Here is a 25,190-nt window from a genome sequence, read left to right as displayed (position 1 = left end):
CCGCTTCCAAACCATCCAGGTTGCCGCATTTAGAATCACACTTCAACCTACAAGACCGTTGCATATTGTCCCAAGGACGTCAATATATCCTAACCCGTATTTTTACGGTTCTTCAGAATCAGAAGGCATTTTCACGTTGATACTCCTCATGTTTTTTTGTGAAGCCTTCATCTGTCTCGCATCAGCGAGTCCCCTCCAAGAGATATTTTTCGACTAAACATGCTAAGCTTTCCGCAACACCTTGAACCCTCAATTCAACTTCAGTTTTTCCGCCAGAATGTATGGTATGTGCTTGTGTTTTGCAACATTATTGCGGTTTCTCGAAATCGCAGGACCTCCGGAGAGATCTCGCTAAGTCGGTGTTGGGTCTTGGCTCTTCTCTTTCTAGAGTTCAGATTCAATGTCTGCAGGTCTTCTTGTTTTCCACGGTTTCCCGGCCGATAAGCGAGGTACTGTCCTTGCCATTAGTACTGCAGAAGTGTTTGATATTTTGGGTGCGTTGCTTTCGGCATTTGCTAAGTCGCTATAAATCTCCTCTGTCAGTCCGAGTGACTGGTTTATTGTAAAGTTTTTTTGTAGTAGGCTGTTCGAGTAACATTGCATTGTTGGTATCTGGCCAGGATTACGTTCCCGTGTCTTTGCTTTTGTGCGTTATAATATGGAGAATTTCTATTCTTCATGAGTTACACATCTCTACCTTCATTTAAACATATTGATTCTTTGAGTAGAGTCATGCATAACGGTTCTTCATTTAATATTGTCTCCTCAGGCAGGGAAAATTTAAAGATATGTTAGTCTAAAAGTCTTGTGTTTATTGGGATTTACCTTCAGTCCGATTCTCCGTGACTCCTAGGTCAATGCTATTTGACCAGGATGAGGGAGCAGACAGATATCATTAGTGGAGTCGATGTGTTTGTGGAAAGGATATGGTGAGTTAAACCCGTTCTCGTTCTAAGATCACGGTAGCATGAAGGGTAGAGAAAAATAGTGTTTATGATTCTAACTTCTTCGAGATTTCACTTCAGTAGAGCACGGGAAATTTTGCGTAAATAAATTCTCTGAAATACCCTTCTCGCGTAGAGTACTCCAGATACCCCCTGTTGATGTTGTTGAAGCCTTGTCGAAGTTAATAAAGAACAATTGGAACAGGAGTTTAATCTCGACACATTGTATACGAGCATTCAAAACCAAACCATCTTGCTCTTGTCGATGAAGCTTGTTGATTTTTTGATGCAATCAGGGAATATTGTGTTTGAATTTTATGGATTCGGGAATGTTTTTGGAGGAGATGAATTTTTCCTTGATTATAAACAAATTTTACGTTCTTAAAAGCTGGACTGAAGGTCTTGGAGGTTTAACTTGACTAGCTGTAGTGTAGTCATAATCCTATCGTCTTCCTCGGATACGGATTTGTTTGGCGGCTACAACCTGAGCCCCACCGCGACTAAAACAGCGGTAATGGTTCATACTTGGTGCAGACTCCGCACCAGTGGCTGCGACGCCTATCTAGCACCCCTGCAACAAAGAGGAAGTACGGACTCTGGGTTGTAAAGCGCAGCTGTACGCAATGAACCCACAAGGAGCTTTGCCTGCGATATGGAGGTACCAACAACCACCATGAAACCCCCAGAAGCGGTCAACCGCAAATAACCGGGGCGAAATTACATATCCCAGAAATTCTTGTGGATCGAATATGTCTAAATAGAGTAGATTGTTGTATATCACGGAAAAGGCTCGGCTTCATGCACGTTTGGAAGGATGGATGGTACCAAACCTGTAGCAATACCAATTAGTATTGGTACTATGGAAAACAGTTGTGTCCCGTTTTGTTCTATAGAAGAAAGAAACCTCAATACCTTTATTTCAAATATTTATTGTTGTACATTAAGTGATGCCTTGGATATCACGCCAATCATGGTTAAAGCTTCTCTACATGTGACCCTTATCAAATTAGTTGGTAATAAGAAGCCGTATCGCCCCTTGTCTCGTAACTCAATAGTGTAAACATATTTGACTTTCAAATGTCCCTTCGCCCAATCATCCGACCCGCCTGCAGCAGCGCCAAATGGTTGGAATGCGGGTGCCACTGTATAAAGTGCGCCGTCAATTAATTTCGCACTCTGAAAATAGTATACCACGGATCATTGTAAGGATGAAATCAATATAATAAGCGGAAAGAGGGTGGTGACCTTACCTCAGCTGCATCCAATCCAGTTTGTTTGAGTAGTCTGTGATCCGAGGGAATAGCAGACGCGAATCCCCATGGATAGAGGACGTACTGGCCATAGCTATGGAGTGTGATATAAGCGACCGGTTTACGCGGCAATTTTTCCATAAATTGTGCAACAGATCTGGATTCAGGTTCGGATAATCCTTTTGGCCCTCGGTATGTCATATCACAAGGATTGTTCGATGCTCCAACTCCTGTCCATTTGAAGTCAAAGTTTCGGTTCAAGTCTACTCCGTGACAGCTTCCGAAGTTACGACGATTTTTTCGCCAAAGTCGATCAGTTGTTCGGGAATATTGGTATCCATCAGGATTCATTACTGGTAAGAAGTACCTGTGAAAATTGCAAATGAAACAATCACTTCATGGCAAAAATGTTATTTGTTATGTTACCATGTGGCTGAACGAATATGAGCTGGCTGCTTTGCCCAGTATCTGATGAATTGATCCATTACATACATGACTGATGCTACGCTAATCCATTCACGAGCATGGATTCCACCATCCACCCAGATGACCCTTTGACTTTTTGGTCCTGCAACTCTGTGGATATTAGAACATTTATTTTATGTGCTTTTATTATGAAACAAACGAAAAACGCAGGAAGTCTTGAATATTTAATTGGGAGAACTATCAGATGAAGTACTGACAGGTTTTACTGATGTAATGATGTTTTATTAGGATCTTGATCCTAGAAGAAAACCGTGTAAGTATAGGTTAGGATGATCTGCGAAAGAGCCTGGAGAAAATCGTCATCCAAACCAACAAGAACTTATTTAAGGTCGCTTATTCATAATCAAATGTATTTACTTCATAGCGAGAATTCCTCGTCCTTCCACACTCTTTCCGATGTTTACTAATTTGCAAATGGTTGGATATTTCTGTGATAGTGTTCGCATGTATCCGTAAATATCCCCCAAATCGTGGTAGCTGTCCCAGGTTAGCTGATGAGATGCTTGCGCCTGTCTTTTATCTGGAAATATTGATTTGTAAGTGCACTTACGGTTTTTGTTCTGTCAAAAACTTTTGTTCATACCTCTTCGCGGTTTCTTTTCCCTACTTCTGTGTTGAGCATCGATCAAATTTTGCACATCGTTTATGGATACTTCGTAGGGCACATCAAAGTCCCTTAATGCTCTTCGTGCTTCCTCTTGTCTATGTGGTTCCAAAAAGACGTCAACAAAGTCGTCCTTTGTTTTCCACACGCAACCGTCTGTAAATGTAGGAAAACAAAGACCGAATTATACTTTGCTTATGAGTTTGATGTTTGCTAATGATGATTTCAGGTTACGGTTCCTAAGCTCATCGAAATTAACCTGTGTGAATTATTTAGATTTAAAGTAAAATCGGGTATCTTTTGGATGGTTATTCGAAATATTTCGAAAGGTTAATTGATATTGTGATAACCCTTAAAAAAATTGCTTTAGCTCCTTCAGAAATGAGAAGTGATCGAGACTGATACGGCTTCAGAGGGGGTCGCTAATTTTTGATAGTGTATGAGGCATTTCTTATATTTTTTTGGAGAGATTGGAGATGCATAAATAGTTACGACGTGAAAGGGATTCGAACCAGAGTCACCTCGAGAGGCTGGTGCCCAATCAACTCGTTTTTCGGTTAACAATTTTCACAGTGAGAAGCGTTAGCATGAAGCCTTATATACCTCGATGCTCATCCTGCCAAGACCAAGAGGAAAACCTGATTTCCCACAGTGTATGCATGGACGAGGAATGGGTTGAATATTTCGAAGAAATGCTCAATAATCACAAATGCTGCCACCACCAGCCAGGGAAAAACTATCTGTGTGATTTATCGGCTTAAGAATCATAAGTCGGCGTGTGCCGATAGAATTACAGCTGGACTGGTTAAATATGGAGGCGACCAACTACACCAAGGGGTTCATCATTTTATGTTTAAGGTGTGCGAAAGCGAATCAATGTCTGATGACTGGCAAAGAGGCATTATCTGTTTAATACATTAAAAAGACGAGGGGGACAGCCCCATACGCCCAGAACATCATCGGCCAATACCCAAAAGGCTTAACTCCACGCAATTTAGGAACAGATCAGATTTTCTCTTTACGACAACTATTCGAATATGGTCATCAGTTACATCATCTAAAGTCGATATAATAGCATAGCCAGGGTAAAGCAGTTCACAGCATAAGAGCATCTCCTATCCTAACTAACTTGATGACTGACTAGGTTGACCCTGGCCATTGTGTGAGGCCATATAAAAGCAGCCAAGGGGATGCTCTATCATGCCTCCCTTTTAACTTGGTCCTGGAAAAACTGATCCCAACTACTAGCCTATGCTGACGCTATCAACATCATGGTAAGAACAATAAGAGATGTACAAACTGCCTTCGTCTAGATGAACCAGGCGACACGAGATCTTGAACTGCACATTAATGAAGGTAAGACGAAGTACATAGTGGCAACGCCAGTGCCAAAAAACAAAGAAGCAGGAATATAAAATTGCATTAGTCAAATGAGAACAATGAAGATGAACTATAACTTTGAGACTGTTGATAGTTTCTATCTAGCGGTGAAAATCACAACCGATAACAGCTATGACGATAAAATCCGCGTACGGTTGTTGGCAACCAACAGAGCCTATCTCAGCTTACATAAACTGTTCCGCTCGAAAGGTCTCACCATAAGGTCAAAGCTGTACTGTACTGTACTGTACAAGACAATGATCTTGCCAGTCCTCATGTATTCCTCGGAAACTTGGGTTCTTAGCAAGAAAAATTGCGAACTCTTGGCCGCGTCTGAGAGAAGAATCCTCCGAAAAATGTTTGGCCCCCTACATGAGGATGGACGATTTCGTAGCCTGCATAACCATGATATCTATGAGCGATACCATGACCGTCAGGTTGTGGATAAATAGGTTGTGGTGGGTGGGTCACTTAATCCGTATTGATGAGGATGATTCAGGCCGGAAAGTCTGTAAGAGCAATATCTACGGTAGCAAAAACGATGAGGCAGACCCTGCCTGAGATGGAGTGATGGTGTAGGTCAAGACGCCAGACAGCTCTTAGGGATATCGAATTGGTGGACCTCAGCACAGAACCTGAATGTCTGCAATGCCTTATCAATGCAAGCTTAGACGGGATTCCGGTTGTTGCGGAATTGATGATGAAGAGGGGCAACTTTGTTCAAGATAGTATTTCCCAGTTTTTCCCATTCTGATACTTCGGCATGTTCCTTTTTTCCTTAGCTCCATGGAATTCACGTTCTAACATTCATCTTAAGGTTACGTAGAAAAAAAACATTGTTAAAAGCGTTTCGCTGTATATCCGCCTGTTCCAAGTAATTTCCGCAGAAACGGTGACATCTACTGAAACAAAATTTGGTAGAAAGGTTGGAACTGAACCGCCACGCCTGTAGTGAAATATATCTTTTTTTCACCGAATGTAGCTATGTGGAATATCAAAAGAAAGGTCTGAGTTGTATTCAATCAATTCAATCAAATTTTGACATTATAATTTTGAGAATTGTTTTGAGTAATTTAAGCCAATAATAACAAAGTTACGTGGCATTAGTCCGTTGAAGGTCGTAATTAGATTTCTTCAATTACAGGACGTGTAGCGACTCCGATTTTTATCTGAAGCCAAAATGGTTTTAATTTTTTATCACTAACTTATTTTCCAAGAATATGAACCTCAATGTAGGCAAAACTTTTTTCGTTAATTATGCAAAACAGGCTCCCTTAAAAATATGTTATCCTCGGAAATGGCAATTTTATGAGGAATCACACCGTCAAATTTTATAATGATTGGTTTATCATTTTTTAAGTTAGTACTGCCGCAAATGTGAAAAACTTTTTTGAAAAAAATGGTTGGAAAGTCACCTTTTGAATATGTGGACTTTTCTCATTCTTAATTACAAACAAAATACAGTTACAACAAATACAAATGCATGCTATTTACTTTGTGCTGTAAGATCACCTAAGGACATAAAGCTTCTATCTCCTCGGCGTTCGCTCGGTTCTAGGCTCATAAAATAAAAAGGAATAAGAATTTTTCTTCGAAATTTTTGCAGTGTATTCTGAAATAGCTAACTTAACGATCTATTCAATAAAAGAAATCCATTCTGAAATATGCTTTTCTCCCTTAGAAAGAGGAATGTGGGGTTAGAAAAGGGTCAATTATTTCAAGGACCTATTCTGAATTATGGTGGCATCTAGGTCTCAAAAACTTCTGTCTGTTCTATCTGTCCAAATAATTTACTACACTCTCGCGTTCTAGTTAATTTATGAACCTAGTAACGACCCGGAGGGAGCACAACCATGAGAAGTTTTCTATGTGTTGGTGGGCGGCGCAAATTGCCAACCTGCATAAGTCTCACCGTTGGACATAACATTTAAACGGCACAGATCAGTTAAAAGGAGGCTCTGCATTGATTTTCATCCGCCAGCTGTTCGTGAAGAACTTAATTTCATTGAACATCTTCTGAAGTTCAACTGGCACATCAGTTACCTTCTTGTGTGCCGTGTAGGCTATCAGATCGTCAGCAAAGGCAACCAACGATCTTTTAAGAGATTTATTAAACTCGAAAGAGTTGGGTAATTGGCCGGCAAATACTGCGAGAAGTGTAGGCGCAGTTACTGTTCCTTGCTGTAATCCATTCAGAACATGAAATTCTCTGCTAGTAGTGAGATTTCTGTCCGTAATGACAAAGCACTTGCCATACAGCATACTACACATCGCGAGCTTCCGGTATTCCGACTTGTTTTCCATTGTCCTAGACAGAAGGAATTGCTCAATAATTTATCGAACAAAATGCAATGTGCAATGTGTGGCAAATGCCTGAGAACTACGTTAGGAATGCCATCCATACCGGATAATCTCTTATTGTTTACCATGGAAGTTAAGTCCACAAAAGAGACAAAGTAATCAAGCAGATTATCACTGGGTATGAGATCAGCCTGCAAGGCAGAGCTAAACTGGAGAACTGTGGTGCCGTTCAGGCTATATTTCAAATTGTGGACATCTCGTTCTACAACTTCCGAAAGTCGCGTTGGCTCTAAGTCCGTTCTAGGCCAATGTACTATTGGTGCCTATACCTGAGTCAATGAGGCGTTGTATCTCGCTACCACCGGCTTTAATTCTCGGTACAGTTACTCGTGACTTCTTCCGGAATAACATATTTATCTTTGTAAACATGGAATCTGAATTACTTGGTGAAATACCCTTTAACTTCTCCCGCCATTGGGAGTTCACTTCATTTACGTAATATTGACGGATGAGATCCCGCGCGATCTGAAGAAGTGATTTGAACTCAACCAATATGGGATGAAGGTAGTCCCCATATCTCCGATAGATTTTGTTGACGTGAGTGAGCAGAAGGTTTTTCACTTTTTTCAGCCGTTTTATGGCAGTTTCATGTCCTTCCATATTAGTGCGTGGTGCCATATTACGCAAATGCCACTAGAAATGGGCAGAACTAATACAAACTACGGACAGAGTATATACATATGCACCATAAGCAAGAATGCACCTTAGATAAGAAACGTAAAGTGCAATAGATAAGACCCTCACAGCTTTTGATCAGCACTAATCAGAAAAGACAAACACTATATTGATCTCGGCTGCTTAGCTTAACCCTACATTTGGTTTAGCATCAGCAACATACACCCATCAATCAGTAACCGAGGACAAATTTGACTCAAAGCAAAGAATCTACATCCATTTATTCACTTGCACTCGAAAAAATTTTCTAGCCGAAAGCGATCCCAAAACCAGCCCAAAGCTAACCCAAAGTCAGCCCAAAACAGCCAAGGAAACAAGCAACCATAACAAAAACAGATTCACAAGTGATACTCGGCGTCGGCATCAGCTCTGTACTCGACAACTACCGCACCCACTTGTGCTACGAATAGCGGTGATGCTTTCTGATTTGACATTACATTTCAAAACATTACTTTTCAGAAAAGTAATATCATCATCATTTTTGTAATGCGTTGGTGATAGGTGATGCGATAATGCGATGATCCGGCAATGAAAGGTAATGCGATGATGATATGTGATGCGGTAATGCTAGGTAAAGCGTGATGCTGTAATGTTTGGCGATGTTTTGATCGCGCTCGTTATTAAAGACGTAGATATTATGCTTATCCTAGGCAAAAACAAACATTGCCTATTATGGAATACTGTATTATATATGCACGTCTATAAATTAATCGTACATATATTTCGGATTTGCTTTGTGCACAAAAGCATAGATATATATGTATATTGAATACCGCTGGTTTAATGTACAAATATATCTACCTGAATTAGTTACTATGCCAAAGCTTTTTTAACGTAAACATATAAATAAATACATGTCTATCTGATTTAAAAACTAAAACGAAATGTTTGCCTGCGATTCGCCATTCGTTCACTTTGCTGTGATATTGACGAATTGATATGTTATGATGTCGTCATAGAACTTTTTGAGCGCACGAAATTTACATAAAATGTGAAATTCATCTTCTATAACTTTGTTAATAATAGTTGGATTTCCTTCAAACTTTCCAAGGTCTTCTACTTTTTCTTCAGCCTTGTCTGATATGATCAAAACGTGTTACGCCACTAGTCCAAGGCAACATCTTCGTCTCCATTACCGCAAGACTTCGTTCATTGTCTTTTATAGTCGGCCAACACTCAGAACCATAGAGGCCGGCAGGATGGACGACATTGCGGTAAATTTTAGATTTGAGACATTCGTTGATACGTCGAGAACAAAAACACCAGTTGTGGAACGCCACTTCATCCAGGTTGCGTTAATGAGTGAAGCAATTTCATAACACCGTTCTCTATTAGCTGATAGCGTTGACCCGAGGTATTTAAATCGCTCAGTTCTGGGCAGATCAGTGCCGCTGCCAGTGATTGTGCCTGTTTTATGGGGATGTTTATATTCAATCTGAGAGCGTGTTGCATGAGGCGATCATTCCATTTTTGGACAAGTTGCTCGAGATCATTTTTGCTATTAGATGCTAGGAAAACATCATCTTTATAAAGCAGTGTATAGGGCGCTGGACGTTGGATGTCCCGTGTGACGGTTTCCATAACAAGAACAAAGAGGAGTGATGAGAAGGCGCTTCCTTGATGAACACCAACAGAGACACAGCGGTTTTGATACATCCGCCATACTTCGAACTTTACTTTTCGGATCGTGGTGAACCCAGAGCACGAGTTCTTCTGGTACTAAGTGTTGTCGTAAAGCATACCAGATGAGTTCGTGTGGCACACGGTCAAACGCTTTCTCTAAATCCAGAAAAGCAAGGTAAAGAGGGCGATCCTTGTCACGGTATTTCTCCATGAGTAACCACGCAGCGTGTATTGCGACAGTAGTTCCGCAGTTTTTGACAAATCCTGCTTGAGTCACGGCTCTTTCAACGATTTCGCGAATACGGTTGTCAGGAATGCGTTCAAAAATCTTCATGGTATGGGAAAGTAACCGGATCGGACAGTAATTTGAACATTCTGCTGGACTACCTTTCTTTTTCTATATTGGAACAGTGGTACTTTTTTGCCAGTCAGATGGTGTTCTTCCTTTTTAAATAACCCGATTAAAGAATTCACTGAGCCACAGTGTGTTGGGTCCCAGCTCTTCGCTTTCCAGAGCTCAGATGCGATGTTGTCAGGTCCTGTGGCTTTCTCCGATTTCATTCTCTTTATTGCCTCTTCGACTTCAGTTGCGCTGACAGTTAAGCCTATGAGTGTTTTACGTAGGTACCTGTTGTGGAGACTTAATCCTACGGTCCTCTTCAGACACGGATTGATTTTGTGACCATAATCGGAGCCCCGCTGAGATAAGCAACAACGGTGCCAGTCTATACCAAGTGCATGGCTTAGCATTCATACTGGTGGATGCAAGACTTACCTGAATCTCTACCGAACTAAGGAGTACGGCACCCGTGTTGAAACGCAACACCACGCCGAGGCCCGAAGGTCTCTTCTCGTTTGAACACAACCACAACCACCATGAAACTCCCACTAGGGAGCGTAAATAACCGAGCTGTCCTCACATACAACAGGAGTTCACCCGAAGTATGTGAGTCCAGGGGCTTTCCCGGTTCCCATGGTACCAGTATACCCCTGGTAAGGTTTCGTGACCAATTTGCCACTTCAGATGAGTCCCCGTGCAGACTCGGCCTTTGGAGCATTCGCCTACTGCATGACGGCCGGCAAACCAAAGTGAGTACAGCGTCTCCCGGTGCCACCACTATGGAGGTTCTCCTCGGCCACTTGGTTTTGGTTTGGCCGATAGGGTTGCCGCCCCATCTTCCTCAGAGCACCAGTTGCGCTGACAGGTGGAACTGGTCCAAATGTCGTCAATGTTTGTGGAAGTGGAGGATGAGCAAATTCTTCAGTTGAAATTTGCTCGAAGTATTCTCGCTCGAAGTATCCGTTGCGGCTCGGCGGTTGGTAAGCAAAGGACCGTTCTTGTCACTAACGCAAAAGAAGTGTTCGTTATCAGGCTTTTGACAAGTCGATACAGATCTCTCTCGCCATCCCGAGTGTCCAGTTTATCTAGGTTGTTGTTTAGGATCGTAAAGATTTTTGTTATGGTCCGCTCGGGATACAGCGACTGCTTTCTTTGCTTCCCTGTTGGTATTCTTATCAATTTGCCAACGTTTTATCGTCGAGAAATTTAAACTTCACGAGTTATGCCTTATATTATCCCTTATACCACTGCCAAATTTTGTATTACTAGCATGAATTTAAGGGGGTTTCCGGCTAAATGTCTAAAATATGCTAACACACTGGGACGTATTTTAAGGCCTAGATTTAATTTAGATAAATCACTGATTGTTTTTCAGATTTTTCGATTGAATAGGTTCTGAGAACGAGATCTGTCAGCCTTTTTGGTGGTCATATTTTGAGTCCTCATTCCCCTACATTTCACTCGATGTCAAATATAGCACTAGTTTCAAAATGGCGGCACTTGTTACATATATGTAAAGGGATTTATAAACCACACATTCTCACCAAATTTTGTGAAAATTGGTTTAGCCGTTTCCAAATAAACCGAGTGGGACAGACAGACAGACATCAACTCGATTCTAATAACACATTCGGGTTTCCCCAATAGCATCTGTGAACTTATTAGAAGACCCCATTAGCCATAATAGGGTACAAAACTACAACAAATAGTGGATCGGACTTGCATATTTTGTGTGAATTTATTGCATCCGTGGGTATTGTGTCAGCATTATATTAAACTGTAGAATAGTCTGACATACTTAAATTTATCTGCATTGTGGAAATATTTTTGCTAGTTCTCAATAACTGGATGATCGCCCTAGGAGTTCCCATAAAGGCCAATAAAAAGCTTTCCTGCCCAAAGTTTCTTTCATGAAAAAATAACAAAACTTGTGAACTGAAGTGCCCAATTTTCAGGTTTCCATTTGTTTATTTTACTGCTTTCAATAGAATATTTTCCCACGATCTCTATATTTTCTTCTAGTTTCATCGTCCGGTCTGAATTCTCCTGAGTTAGTGGACCACCTGGGAATCAAAGCGATCAATATTTTCAAGGGAATCTGTTCTGAAGAAGTCAAATTCTTTTATTAGTGTGAATGAGTAAGATTCATACTACTGATGAAGCGAATAATTAATTACTGAAATTCGTATTTGTGAAAAAAGGCTTCCTTAGGCAAAAATGGGATGCCTGGCGTCTTCTTTCATATTCAATTTTATCTTCGGATTTGTATATTTATTGCAAATAGATTTTGCTATTTTTTCCGGAGATGAATGTGTATCTTTTTCCATGTTTAGTTTACTCCTGGAACTATACCTAGGTCTCGTAAGCTTTTATGTTAGAAAACTCCGAAGAACCATATGTAAAAGGGATTTATATCTGTAATGGCATTGGCCATAGAGGTAACAATGCAGCGTGATGAAACTACTACTAATGCTGTAGGTATCTGGGTTTGTTGCTGGGCAGGAAGTGATATATAATATTACGTAGCTTTCCCATGCGAATAATTTAATCTAGAACTTGGTTTTTTCTATGTCTCTGAAAGTTTCGGATTTCAGTTTTCATGAATAACTTTTCATAAAAACTACTTTCCATGGGTGCATTAACACAATAGATGACAATAGATACTAAATAACAATTATAGCCTCGCCAGCTCTATGACAAGGTATGAATATGTAAACCAAGTATGTTGGGTGATAATTGTTTAGGAAGTAGCATTTGACATACTATATATGTGCCTATGGTTGCTGTAACATCGGACTCTTCAAAACAGGTTGCTTCCACATGTATATTAAGTGACAACAAACCGACGCTGTTTCAGCTAACAGAAAACCATAATAGCGCCGATTAGATTGATAATGAGATCTGAAGTCGGGAAGGTCAAGGTGCCGTCAACGTGACGTCAACGAACGTGCAGATGAAAATGCGAATGCAAATATGCGTTGGATTATGCGTTTTCACTATCACTTGATTGATGCATTCTCGGTGCCACTGAGGAGAGGAGGCGTTTGTGGCATTCCTGAATTACTCGCTTCACTTTCATTTACGTTTCCTTGAAGCTTTCTAAACTGCCGAAATATCAGTTTTTCGATATGAAAAATTTGCATAGGTTATTTCACTCTGCCATACAATTTACGTATTCAAAAATGCGAGTTAGTTTCAGATTTTTGTATGTTAAGAACGAAAAAGAAAGTATCTGAAGTAGCCTCTGATGAAAGCCTTTCGCACGCGCTGTTTAGAAATTCATATTTGATTTTCATTCTTTGGAGATATATAGATTGTAATGCGTAGCTTATTATATTGTTTTCACTGATATAGTTTTTATAAAAGAGAATAAGAGAATAAAAACAACTGTTTTTTACGAATGGGATTTAAAAGAATTTTACAATAGATAGATAGTCTCGATTTGGTATTATCTTTCCCAGTAGAACGCTAAGTGTGCTGTTTTACTAATTTTTAACAGAGGGTCTTTGTCTATTCCCGCTATATATAATGACACATAAAGCGTGTATCTCTAAACAAGCAGAAGATTTATTAATGGACGATTTATTTGAAAATAAAGTCAAGAACGTTGTTCATGATATTACCATTCTTAGCGGCGGTTTGTATTAGGTGACACATTTGCAAACTTGAAAATTGATGATGGTATTCTTTTTCTATCACTTGCTAACTAGTCGATCTGTTCCGGAAAGCCTGTTACTCAGTTACCTACTTATATGAATTTAGATCGGATTTGGAGAGCCAATTCCCAACATAGGACTGTTTTACATAAAAGATGAAGATATGGCAGAAAAAGATTATTTTGCATTACGTTCTAACGGGCTATGATCAAATCTTTTGGCCAAGTTAGACTTTATTCTAATTTCTCATTGATGACCGTTAAGATACCTGACTCGACGTTTATAAAAATAGATGGAATCTATGCTATAACCTATATACGAAAAAGGAAAGTAAGATTTCTGGATTTGTAGGAAAATAGTGGAAAATTACTTGGTGCCTTCAGAAAATTCCGAAATGCCTGGTTTAAGATGATTTACCTGGTGAATTAATTTTACTGTAAAGTGATAGGAACTTTTATTTCTTTCATTCGAGAAATGTACAAATGATAAGGCGTTATTGCTAGTGAACAAATACTTGAGTTCGGTTTTGTTTGGTTACGGAAAGCCCTCAATTATTTGTTGACTGAAATAAAATTTGTTTCAAATAAACAAAATTTTGGAAAATGTTGTCTATTTTGATTGCCGTGATATCGAGGGGGCGAACCCATGATTTCATCCTCATGAAACTTTTACGGTATCACCAATCAGACCGTTACTTAGAATTTAGTCTAACTATTACAGTCGAACAGCCTGTAATACAAAGACGGAATCCTAGGGAAACGGATTGGACGAATGTTCCATGAACTTCTTGGCTACAAAGTTGAGCTCCCTAGACGACTAAGGACTCCTTTGGCGATAGAAGATCAATTGAAAACTCTGAATCGCACACTTTTAGAGTGCTTTGAAGAGGCTTGTCCTATTTCCCGAGGCCAACGTGGTAAAACGGTTCCATGTTGGAACCGAGAACTGCAGAGACTCAGGAAATCAGCAATAAAGATGAAGACTGCCTAAACTTCCGGAACTCGCAGCGTTCTGCAAACCCTTCACACGAAGGTGTTTCAAAGGGAATTGGGACACTGCAAAAGCGGTTGTTACCAATGAAAAAGCGAGAGCTGCTATGGATGGCAGCTACCCAGCGATGCTAAAGGAGGGTATAGAGCACTTGAAGCAACCTCTAAGAAATATTTTTCGAGGATGTCTTGCTCTGGCTGCCCTGAAGGAGGTGTGCTATCGCCGCTTCTCTGGAGTATGCTGATCCACTCACTGCTATGCGAACTGCAAAGTCTGTCAATACACGTTCAAGCTTATGCGGATGATGTGGCTTTGCTAGCTGTTGGTCGAGATCTCCGAATGGTGTATAGAAATACACAACGCGCCGCTGATTTGATTGACAGTTGGTGTCCCACAATGGTATTATTTACAAAAAGGAGGAAACTGAAAGGTCTTTTGCCTTCCAAAAATAAGGGTTACAACCCTTCAACTCTTTGAAGAAGTGAAGTTATCCTAGACAAGAAGCTTCTTTGGAACAAATATGTAGAGCTAAAGATGAAACAAGCTCTCACAGTTTATGGGTTGTGTAGAAGGATCTTTGCCTCGACATGGGGACTTAGGCCTCAGGTAGAAATGTGGATGTATGTTGTATATGCTGTAAACTAGCCACACTGTAAAGAACAGTGTGTCTGGGTATCCCCGGTGCCATGAGCATCACATCCGGCGCAATTCTGAATGCATTACTCAATTTGCTGCCCTTGGATTTGTTTATTTATTGCAGTGCTCTGCAATGAGAGCAGCTCATAGACTGATGCGATTAGATCTATGGGAAAACAATGAACGTGGGGGCACAAAGCATTGAAAGAGTTATTGGGAGAACTGTCCCTAGTTTTCACAATGCCTTCTGATTCTCAGATCCCCATACATCTGTTTGGTAGAACATATGATATTATCTTGAAACGGAGAGAAAACTGGGACGAACCAGGAGCATGCGTGTCAGGATATACTGACGTCTTCTACACCGATGGTTCACAGACAGAAAATGGTTCTGGAGCAGGAGTCCACCTCTCGAATAAAAACGAGAATTGGGCATTTTCTTTGGGACAATACACAACGGTCTTTCAGACTGAAGTGTATGCGATCATAAGGGCGGCAACCTGGATGACTGACGAGCGGTTGAGGGACAGGTGCATCGGAATCTGTAGCGATAGTCAAGCTGCATTGAGGGACTTGAGTAGTACTTTGATCACTTGAAAAATCGTTCAGGAATGTAGAAACCGAATGAATTCTGTTTCTAGATTCAATACGGTGGATTTACTCTGGGTACTTGGTTATTGTGGTGTAGAGCGAAATGAAATCGCGGATGCCTTTTTAAAAGAGGCTTCAACTTTCTCCATGCCCAGACCAGAACCAGCAATTGGGGTGTCGGTAGCATTGATAATCAGAAACTGGAACGAGATTTCTATAATGATGATAATAGGCGGTAAATCCTTAATGCTGCTAGACAGACCAAACTCTTTCTGTCAGAGCCAAACAAACATACTGCAAAGTTTATCCTGTGCAGAATTGTTATGGGCATTCTGACTGGCCATAATTCAATAGCTGGGCATATGTTCAGCATAGGAATTATCCAAGATGATACGTGTGCATCCTGTAATGAGGAAACTGAACATTTTCTATGTGAATGCCCCGCTTATGGACGCATCAGATATCAGATTTTTCGTGCTGATGTGCTCCAACTGCAACGGATAGCTTCACATCCACAAACGGAAATCCTGCGATACATAAACGAATCCGGGATATTCCGTTAGACGGGGGAATCGAATGCAATGGCCCACTAAGGTTTGAGTGCTCAGAGACTTTGCCGGTCCCCCACCATACGAAATCGTATGTAGCGTTAATGTGCTGAGAACATCAAGGTTGTCATCTACAGAAATAAGGTTTCCTAAATATACAAATTGATCAATGCCCTGATATTTTGCTCATTAATATAAATAGCAAGAATGTGGTGATCTGTCAAAACTTTAATTGACCGACTTTGCTTCCCTCCACCCAAATTTATTTGTGAAGGTTCATGATTCGGTGAGACAGCTAAAAGTAAGACGTCATAGCCCATCGCATCTCTCCACGTTCTCCGGGCAAGGCAGCATGGAGAACATTACCGGTACGGAAGAGAAATAATATTGTTGGCAATATGCAATCTTGGCGGATTGGACTTCGAATTCCTTTAAGATTTTATCTCGATGTTGGATGTCATATTTGGCGCCAACATAAGTCGCTCTGATAATTTCTCCCGAATGTCCCTTGCGATACTCTATCTTAGATATACTCTCTGTTGCGGCTGTCGAAACCTTCTCCAAATCGATGGGAGCACGCAGATACGCCGCTAATTGTTACACTCAAAACGGGTGTCCTGCTTTGGAATTTTAACATTTAAGTCTCAGATCCCAAGGTTTCCGTACAAGTGAAAGTGCCAACTCAGCAGGAATTGGAGAGATTGCGGTGAAAAATTCCTCGGGGAGAGCCTCCTTGTTCCGCTTAAGTGCATTAATGGCAAAGATAATTTCATTTCTCTGTAGAGGAGCAGTTTGTGTCCGCATTCCGCGGTTACTATCAGAGGGGGAACATCGCGGAAGCTATATAATTAAATATTATTGGTGGAATACTTCTTCTATCTATTCAACTCGCCATCATCGTGTACAAGGAGTCAATCATTAACGTTCCTTGCAGAACCATCAAAAGATTTCCGACCATCTTCAAGTTCTTTCATCGTGCTATATACGGCTCTAAAATCATTATTTTTTGTGACCGCTTCAACTTCCTTGATTCTCGTAACGACCTATAGTACTTTCAATCCATTACGCTTGCACGATTCTGTCCTATAAGCTCCTTTTGGAACATGTCCAACAACTTCAGTAGCACATGATAAAAGTGCAGTTTTAATGGCGACCTAATGCTAATCATCAAATGTTTCAACGGAACTATTAAAGACATCTGTTTTTTCTTCTACTTTAGTCTTTGCTTCCTTTCAGAAGGGAAGTGAGCTCGTCTTGATAGGTTATGCCATTTTTTTCTGTCAAAGTCCTCATCTGGAGATAACCATCCAGCGTATCAAGTCACCGCTGTTTCGGACGGTTTTTTGATGTTTTTCCATCGACTTTGGTATTCAGCCCGAGCTTGGCAAATGAATTCTCGTTAGCGGAATTACGTGACCACACCGTCGAAGACGTTTTTCTTGCAATTTTTCTACGATCGGTGCAATCCAATACCGTTCGCGAATATCTTTATTTCGGTTGTGATCATAGCGTATTACGCCACTGGTCTAATGTAAAATCTTCGTCTCCATTACCGCGAGAAGCCGTTTTTTATATTTTATAGTCGGCCAACACTCAGAACCATAGAAGGCGACAAGGCGGACGACACTGCGGTAACATTTCGACTTGAGATGTTAATCGATACGTCCATCGCAAAGAGCGCCAGTTCTAGAACGTCACTCGATTAAGGTTGCGCTAATGCGTGAAGGATTTTAGTTCAGTTCACCACTAGCTGATAGCATTGGTCCGAGATACTTAAATCGCTCAGTTTTGAGCAGTTCAATGCTATTGCCAATGTCGGTTTCATTAGGATCTGTCTTCAAAAATTTTGTTTTATCCACATTTAATCTGAGATCGTAATGGATGAGGCGGCGATCATTCCATTTTTGAACAAATTGCTCAAGGTCAGTCAAGACGCCAAGAAAACATTATCTGCATAAAGCAATGTCTAGGGTGCTGGACGTTGAATGTCCCGTGTGACAGTGCCCATATCAAGAACAAAGAGGTGTGGTGAGAGGGCGCTTCCTTAATGAACATTGACAGAGACGAAGCGGTTTCGGTACACCTGTCAAACTTCGAACTTTACTTTTCGGAACATAGTAGAGCAATTGCACGAGTTCTTTTGACATTAGATGTTGTCGTAGAGCATATCAGATGAGTTCATATGGCGCATAGCCAAACACCTTTTGTCCGATTCAGAAATGCAATATAAGGAGGGCGATGGTTCTCACGGTGTTTCTTCAGGAGTATTGCGTCAGTCGTTCCGCAGTTCTTGACAAACCCGGCTTAGATCGTGGTTATTTGAACAATTTCGCAAAAACGATTATCAAGAATAAGTTAAAAAATCTTCATGGTATGGGACAGTAATCGAATCGAAGGGTAATTTGAGCTGCGGTGCTTTCTTGCCCATCAGATGTTCAGGTGCTCTGCCTTCCTGAATAACCCCACAGTGTTGGGTTCCAGTTCTTCGCCTTTTAGGGCTTAGATGCGATGTCATAAGGTAAAGTCGATTTACATTTTACTCTTTCTACTATAAAATGTAGGAAAATGAGACAATCGTTTGATGTATTCACAAATACCAAGGTCACGAGTGTCAGCAAATCGACTATACGCTCGCCATCCTTTTCTCCAATGGTACTTGTTGCGGCCTGCCTCACATGACCATTAAGGTTCCCCGCAATGACGATATAGTCATCAGCGGGCGCGTTACAGGTCTTTGCATTGTAAATTTGCCAGAAGGCATCGGATCCGTGCTTGTGATGCGTATGCGGTGAAGAAATATATAGTTTGATCGGCTGATATAATAGTGTTTGATCGGTTAATATAATAGTGCACTTCATCAGGCGATCATCAAATTGTTCGGCTTCTTGAATGATATCATGGAAACTCTCTGAGATGGCAATGTCCATTCCATGTTGTTTATAGCTATTTTTACCGCGTTCGCGTTTCATATTGCAGCTATTAGCACCAGACCATCGAGTTTCCTGTAGAGCTCAAATATCAATGACGAACTCCAAAAGCCTCTTGCGAGTTCCTCTCTCCTTCTAGTGCAGACATATATATGTTTTAGTGTTTCCTGTTCACTCCTTAGGAGCATAGGCCATCCACACAGTCAGATTATGTTTCAGTTTCTTCATTATCACAGACAAACAATACAGACAGCTATGACAAGGGGGATTCGAACCCAGAGCAGAGAGATTGGCAGTCTGACACTCTACTCCCTCAACCATCGCGCCGTGTTTTGCTCGGACTAATTTACGTACGTCCTGGCGCCGTCCATGTGTCAAGAACCTTTGAACATTTCTTGACAGGACCACGGTCCGGTCTGCTGCGTCGACTGAGGTGAATGCCTTTGCATTTCTCCGAGGCTTTGAATCTTTCAGCGATCATTTTGTTTTTAACGACATTGGATGCATTTTCCTGGTCGGCCTGTCACGGGACCTGTCACCAAGGAATAGTAGGTATTATTTAGTATACTCTAACTATACTTTATTTATCTGTTTCCCTGATATCAGCATTTGATTTTTATTTTAAAGAGGATACTACAAAGTACGTTACCTCAAACCCTCCTCCTTTACCTGGGCTTGGCGCCAGTACGCTGTATAAATAACATGGGGAATAATAATATTAATTTTCCAACGATAACTGGACTGTGTAAGCAGTTGGTGTTGAATTTGAATGAGTTTCAGAATTCAAAATTTTATCATCTAACCTTGTTTAATTGTAGAATGTTTTAGCTTATATCGCTGGAACTCCTGCTAAGAGAGAGAACATTTTGGGGTCTTCGATATCGTTGACTGGTATTCTACATACATTCCAAAACAGCTCGAACCCTTATATGATATTGAAAGGTCAGCCCCCCCGAGGGGCTTTTTATATTTCGGTAGCAAGAGAGTTTTGAAATTTACAGGTTGCTAGCCCAGGAACTAGGATCATAATGTCAGTTTATAAACATCTCTCTCTCCCAACAAAATCTTGGTGTGTTGGTAAGCGTCGTGGCTCCGGCGAAGATCAACCGCTAGTGTCCGGCCCAACCTCGTTGTTTTTTACCAAATTTTTCGGGCAGGGCCTTACTTTGTCTATTCGGATCAAGTACCTCGCCCATCGTAACCTATTGACTTTGATTTGATCCAAGACCGTGCAGTTACGATACAACTAAGATTTCCTTGTCGTATTGGAATCATTGTTCCTGATGTACATAAGTTTACGATGATTCTCTGGAAGATCTTCCTCTTAAATGCGGCGAAAAGTGAGTAATGTTGGTGGGGGGGTTGGCATCGTAAATATGGTTTCGTTGTCGTTAGTGTACAGTCCTAGATGTTGTGTCACTTGCTCAATCTAGATGATAGTTTCCTTTATAATCAGCATAGGAATTGGGCATTTTGTCAAAGTTGTTGCTATACAGAGGGATCCAAACGAATTAAATTTATGGCCCGTTCCAGTGGTCTTTTTTCGAAGGTTAGTGGCGGTATTAGTAGCCCATCGTCTACACTTGGTGGCACCTCTACCATTTTAATAGGAGCAGTGATGTCAGTATGGGAGCATGACATTCTCTAAATGAATGGAAATCTTATCTACGCCCACGCCGACCGCAGTCAACTTGGTAAGGTGTTCAAGGCGGTATGCATTTCTTGTGTAACAAAGAATGGCCGCATGAATGTTCTATTTGTATGTGGCTCGTAGCTCGCAGTTTATGTGTCCTAAATATGTCAAACTATAAGGGATGCCTTGGCGTATGGATTATCACAAAAGTGATACCATCTCAAAGTGACTAGGCTGATCCTGACCAATGTGCGAGGCCAGATAAAAGCAGCAAGATCACTCTCAAGACCATTCGACATCAACAACGGTCTACGACAAGGAGATGCCCTATCATGCGTCCTCTTTAACCTGGCCCTCGAGAAAGGGATCCGTGATGCTGAGGTAAATGCAAGAGGTACGATCCTCTTCAAGTCCACCCAACTATTGGCCTATGCTCACGATATCGACATCATGGAAAGAACCAGCCGAGACCTACAAACTGCCTTTATCCAGATCGAGCAGGCGGGGCGAGATCTTGGGCTGCACATGAATGAAGGCAAGACAAAATATATGGTGGCAAAGCCAGCACCGAAGACGAATTAACCAACAACGTCAAACCGCACTGGTCAAACACGCAGAAGAATAAGGATAGGAGAATATAACTTTGAGACCGTTGACAATTTCTCCTATCTACGGTCGAAAATCACAACCGATAACAGCTACGATGACGAAAAATCCGCGCACGGTTGTTGTCAGCCAATAGAGCCTATTTCAGCTTACAAAAACTGTTCCGCTCGAAACGTCTCACCATAGGCTCAAAGCTCTTACTGTACAAGACTATGATCTTGCCAGTCCTCATGTATTCCTCGGAAACTTGGGTTTTTAGCAAGAAAAATTGTGAACTCTTGGCCGCGTTCGAGAGAAGAATCCTCCGAAAAATGTTTGGCCCCCTACATGAGGATGGACGATTCCGTAGCCTACACAATGACGAAATCTATGAGCGATACCATGACCGTCAGGTTGTGGATAAAATCCGGCTCAATATGTTACGGTGGGCGGGTCACTTAATCCGTATGGATGAGGATGATCCAGCCCGGAAAGTCTATAAGGGCAATATCTATGGTAGAAAAAGAAGACGAGGCAGAGCCTGCCTAAGATGGAGCGATGGCGTAGGTCAGGATGCCAGACAGCTTTTAGGGATATCGAATTGGTGGATCTCGCCGCAAAACCGGGATGTCTGGAGTTCCTTATTAAGGCAGGCCTAGACCGGATACCGGTTGTTGCGCCATTGATGATGATGATGATGATCTCAAAGTGTAATATACCATTATCGATACATCACACCGCTTTCCTTAGTAGCGACGGTAGCTGTCGAGTGACGATGCCATCGCATAGCAATCGTGTTGTAATCCCTGTTTTCTAAATTGCTTTTGGAAAAATGACCAAGGCGATAGTACATGCATATTTTTTTATTTTCGATGTTTGTGCACTTGCCCCACTCCCAGTTTCAGCTATAAAGCATTTTTAAGGTTTTGTGTTTGTACCAAATGAAAAGTCTTGATTAGTGCCTTCTAAAGCTGGCTTCATTTTTAACATTTCATGTAAGAGGGGCAAATCAGGGAACAAGTAAATGATAATTTTCGTTAGGGACCTGTTCCTAGAAATTTCTTAACTGGAAAATGTGAAAAAAATTTCAAAGCCTATCTGTTTAAATACAGTTAATTGAAATTTTGTTTAAGGGTTGAGCGATTCTTAATTCCGTCATCCACTTAATGGCGGACCGGACCAGTTGCAAAGCAACTTGCTTTCGCAGTTGTGGTCCACGGAACCCTCACCCTTGGGCAAGCACTCAAGATTCAAAATTTAGGACTTGCGGATTCGTCCAGGGCAGAGGAAACTCATCAGACGCTGCCTCACCTCTGCCCTAGGAGCAGCTTGACCGAAGTGGTTACAAGGTGGTATTTGCTCGCTTTTATTAATTCAAACACACGTCAAATGTATGAATTATAACGAACACAAATCCGCCTTGTAAAATTTTAGGCTTAAGCCGAGCGAGGCTAAAATAATTTTTTTTTTGTTTAAGAATTGAGGGATTCCTAAGTCCGCTATCCACTTAATGCCGGACCGGTCACGCTGCTCTTAGGGCAGTGGTGAGGCAGCATCTGATGAGTTTCCTCTGCCCTGGACGAAACCGCAAGTCTTAAAGTTAATTGAGTTTCCGGTCCTTGACTTGCTTTTTTGGATGTGAGAGCCATGAAGTTTATAAGAGTTTTACGTTTTTCTGCTGTCGCAAAAAATGGATCAAACAGTTTTCATCAAATTTTGGGTACAGATCGAAATTAAGTGCTTCAAAGCACTTGAAATGTAGACATTGGCATACGGTGCTCTGAGTGAAAAAAATTATAAATGGTGCAACCTTATCCAGGAAGGGTGAGAAGGTGTTAATGATGAAGCTCTCTCTGGACACCCTAACAATTACCTTTCAAAACGTTGAAAAATTTGAGAAAATAATGCTCAAGGGTCGTCGAATTACCATTAGAGAAGCTGCTGATGATATCGGTGTCGTCTTTGGTTTGTGTCAAGCAATTTCAGGGGATGTTTTTTGACATCAGACCTGTGTTAGCGAAGTTTGCTTCGAAACTGCTTAATTTTGATCGGAACAACTATCATGTGAGCATCATTCAGGAGTTGTTGAATGACGTCAGTTATGATCCTGATCAGCTCAAAGTGGTGACAGTTGCTCCTTTCTACTTACTAATAAAGGTTTATCAGAAGTGGTTTCAAGAGTGGGATTACTTTAAATTGGTCAACAATAATATTGGTGAATAAATAAATATTTTTTGATAAAAATAAAAAGGTCGCCTTACTTTTTGATCACACCTTGTATATAGAAGTTTTGGTAACTTTAACGGTTAGGGAAAGGATAATAATTATTATTACGAAATCGTGGGCAGGCTCGGTTAAGAACCCCGAACCATGAGTGTAAACAAAAACCTAATAATCATTCAGACCGTGATGTAATCAAAGTAGTTTTGACGAATGCTTGGAATAATTTGATGGGTGATGACTAACTGACTAATTAATTTATTCAAGAAGACGATATGATCATAATCAACTGTTGTACATCAAAATTATTCTGCGTAAAATTCAATTCAATCCGATTAGTCACTGGGATCAAAACGACGTTCCTCATTCAACGTTTATTGTACCCTTGCACTGGTCATGTGTCGACCAATATGACTGTTTCAGCGAATGCTGTACCTGTTACCCTGTAAGCGTAAGTGGAAATTCCAAGTTGGTGTATTGGAAATAAAAATGAATGAAATCGCTATCAACTTGATTTTGTTTGAAATGCGAAATCAACAGGGGAAATTTCATTTGATAAAGAAACAACAAAATCAATAAATCTTGAAATTTAACGGAAATAATAAAAGGTTACGACCTACCGCAACTCTTGTTTGTAATTAACTTTCGGCTTCCTAATTGATTTATTTCAATTGGGTTTCAGGTCGTTTTTTACCCATTCCATCCTTAATTGCGCTGTGATAACACGGAAATTAAGAAAATATGGGAATATCAAGAAGTAATTAACCATGGATAGCGACTTCATAGACCGCGCTTTCAGTGGACGATTAGTAATCTCGAGTGGAAATTGTTTGATCAGTACTGATTTGCCGATGATGATATGATCAGCACAGTCGAAAATATAATTAGATTTTGTTTTTCCTTACCATATTGGCTTTCGAATAGCTTGATTACATCCTGATTGCTGACGTTGGATGTATGAATCCTCCACAGCTGTGCTCCGTCATATCGTGCCGGTGCAGTTTTTTCAGCATCCTCCATTTCCCCTTCTGCTAACTCTTCAACGTCCAAATCCTCCTCTTCCTCCTCCTCTTCTTCTTCCGGTTCTGGTCCTAGTCTTTTGGTCTGTTCTAGATTGTTGCTCTCTGCGTCTTGAATATCGTCCTTGTCCTCATGGTGCACACTAGGTTCACCAACCGACCTCTCCTCAGGAATTTCACTTCTTATGATTTGTTCGTTATGTTGATGATCTGCGTCACCATGGTCCTTTTTTGCACATTGATTTGAGTTATGGACACCGCACAAAATCACAAGCACAACACTTAAAACTAGAACCCGACGCGGCGACATTGTTTTCAGTCTTTACATTAATTAATTCAGCGCTGAACTAAGAAGCTGCGACTGTCTTTCCTTATTTATATTTTAGATGGTTCATGGGGTTCTTAGATCGGAGACGGCTAGTAGAAGAGCACTCAAACCCGGTCAGTAAGACTGTCTAGCATCAACTGTGCGCTTCATCACACATTTCACATATATTTCAAATGGGTATGCAGTCAGGTCTGAAACGATGGTGTTACCGTTTTTCCAGCTCTAACTATCAGAACGTTGTCTCCAGCACTATTTACATTTTTTTCGACCAGACGATCTGCCTGAACAAAAATTACACTCATGTGGGGTTTCGGTTGTGGGGATTTCACGCCCCAAAGACGGTAACTCTCAAACAAGCTTATCACGGTTTATGATCTTTTGCATATACCCTCAG

General features: G+C 41.0%; 2 protein-coding genes across 2 annotated transcripts in view; one reads left to right on the top strand and one right to left on the bottom strand.

Moving 5' to 3' along the window:
- LOC119658524 (centrosomal protein of 162 kDa) overlaps nt 1-25,190 on the top strand; it is a 352,018-nt gene that overhangs the window by 10,242 nt on the left and 316,586 nt on the right. The gene's annotated exons all lie outside the window — the stretch shown is intronic.
- LOC119658525 (carboxypeptidase B-like) lies at nt 1,854-25,163 on the bottom strand. The gene is made up of 6 exons (XM_038066003.1): nt 24,355-25,163; nt 3,264-3,440; nt 3,038-3,200; nt 2,621-2,770; nt 2,195-2,561; nt 1,854-2,120 (listed from the first exon to the last, which is right to left on the bottom strand). Exons 1-6 carry the CDS (start codon nt 24,776-24,778, stop codon nt 1,872-1,874), a joined length of 1,530 nt encoding a protein of 509 aa, XP_037921931.1. The 5' UTR covers nt 24,779-25,163; the 3' UTR covers nt 1,854-1,871.

Source organism: Hermetia illucens, chromosome 5, assembly GCF_905115235.1.
Source record: "Hermetia illucens chromosome 5, iHerIll2.2.curated.20191125, whole genome shotgun sequence".
Lineage (NCBI taxonomy): Eukaryota > Metazoa > Arthropoda > Insecta > Diptera > Stratiomyidae > Hermetia > Hermetia illucens.
The sequence above is the reverse complement of the archived record's forward strand: the minus strand, read 5'-3'. Positions and strand labels throughout refer to the sequence as shown.

Excerpts from the sequence above, each read along its gene's own strand:
- LOC119658525 (XM_038066003.1), bottom strand. The coding sequence starts at position 24,778 with ATGTCGCCGCGTCGGGTTCTAGTTTTAAGTGTTGTGCTTGTGATTTTG. Across the intron at positions 3,201-3,263 it reads GGAAAAGAAACCGCGAAGAG|ATAAAAGACAGGCGCAAGCA; the intron begins GTATGAACAAAA and ends CAATATTTCCAG. Across the intron at positions 2,771-3,037 it reads CGAGGAATTCTCGCTATGAA|AGTTGCAGGACCAAAAAGTC; the intron begins GTAAATACATTT and ends TAATATCCACAG.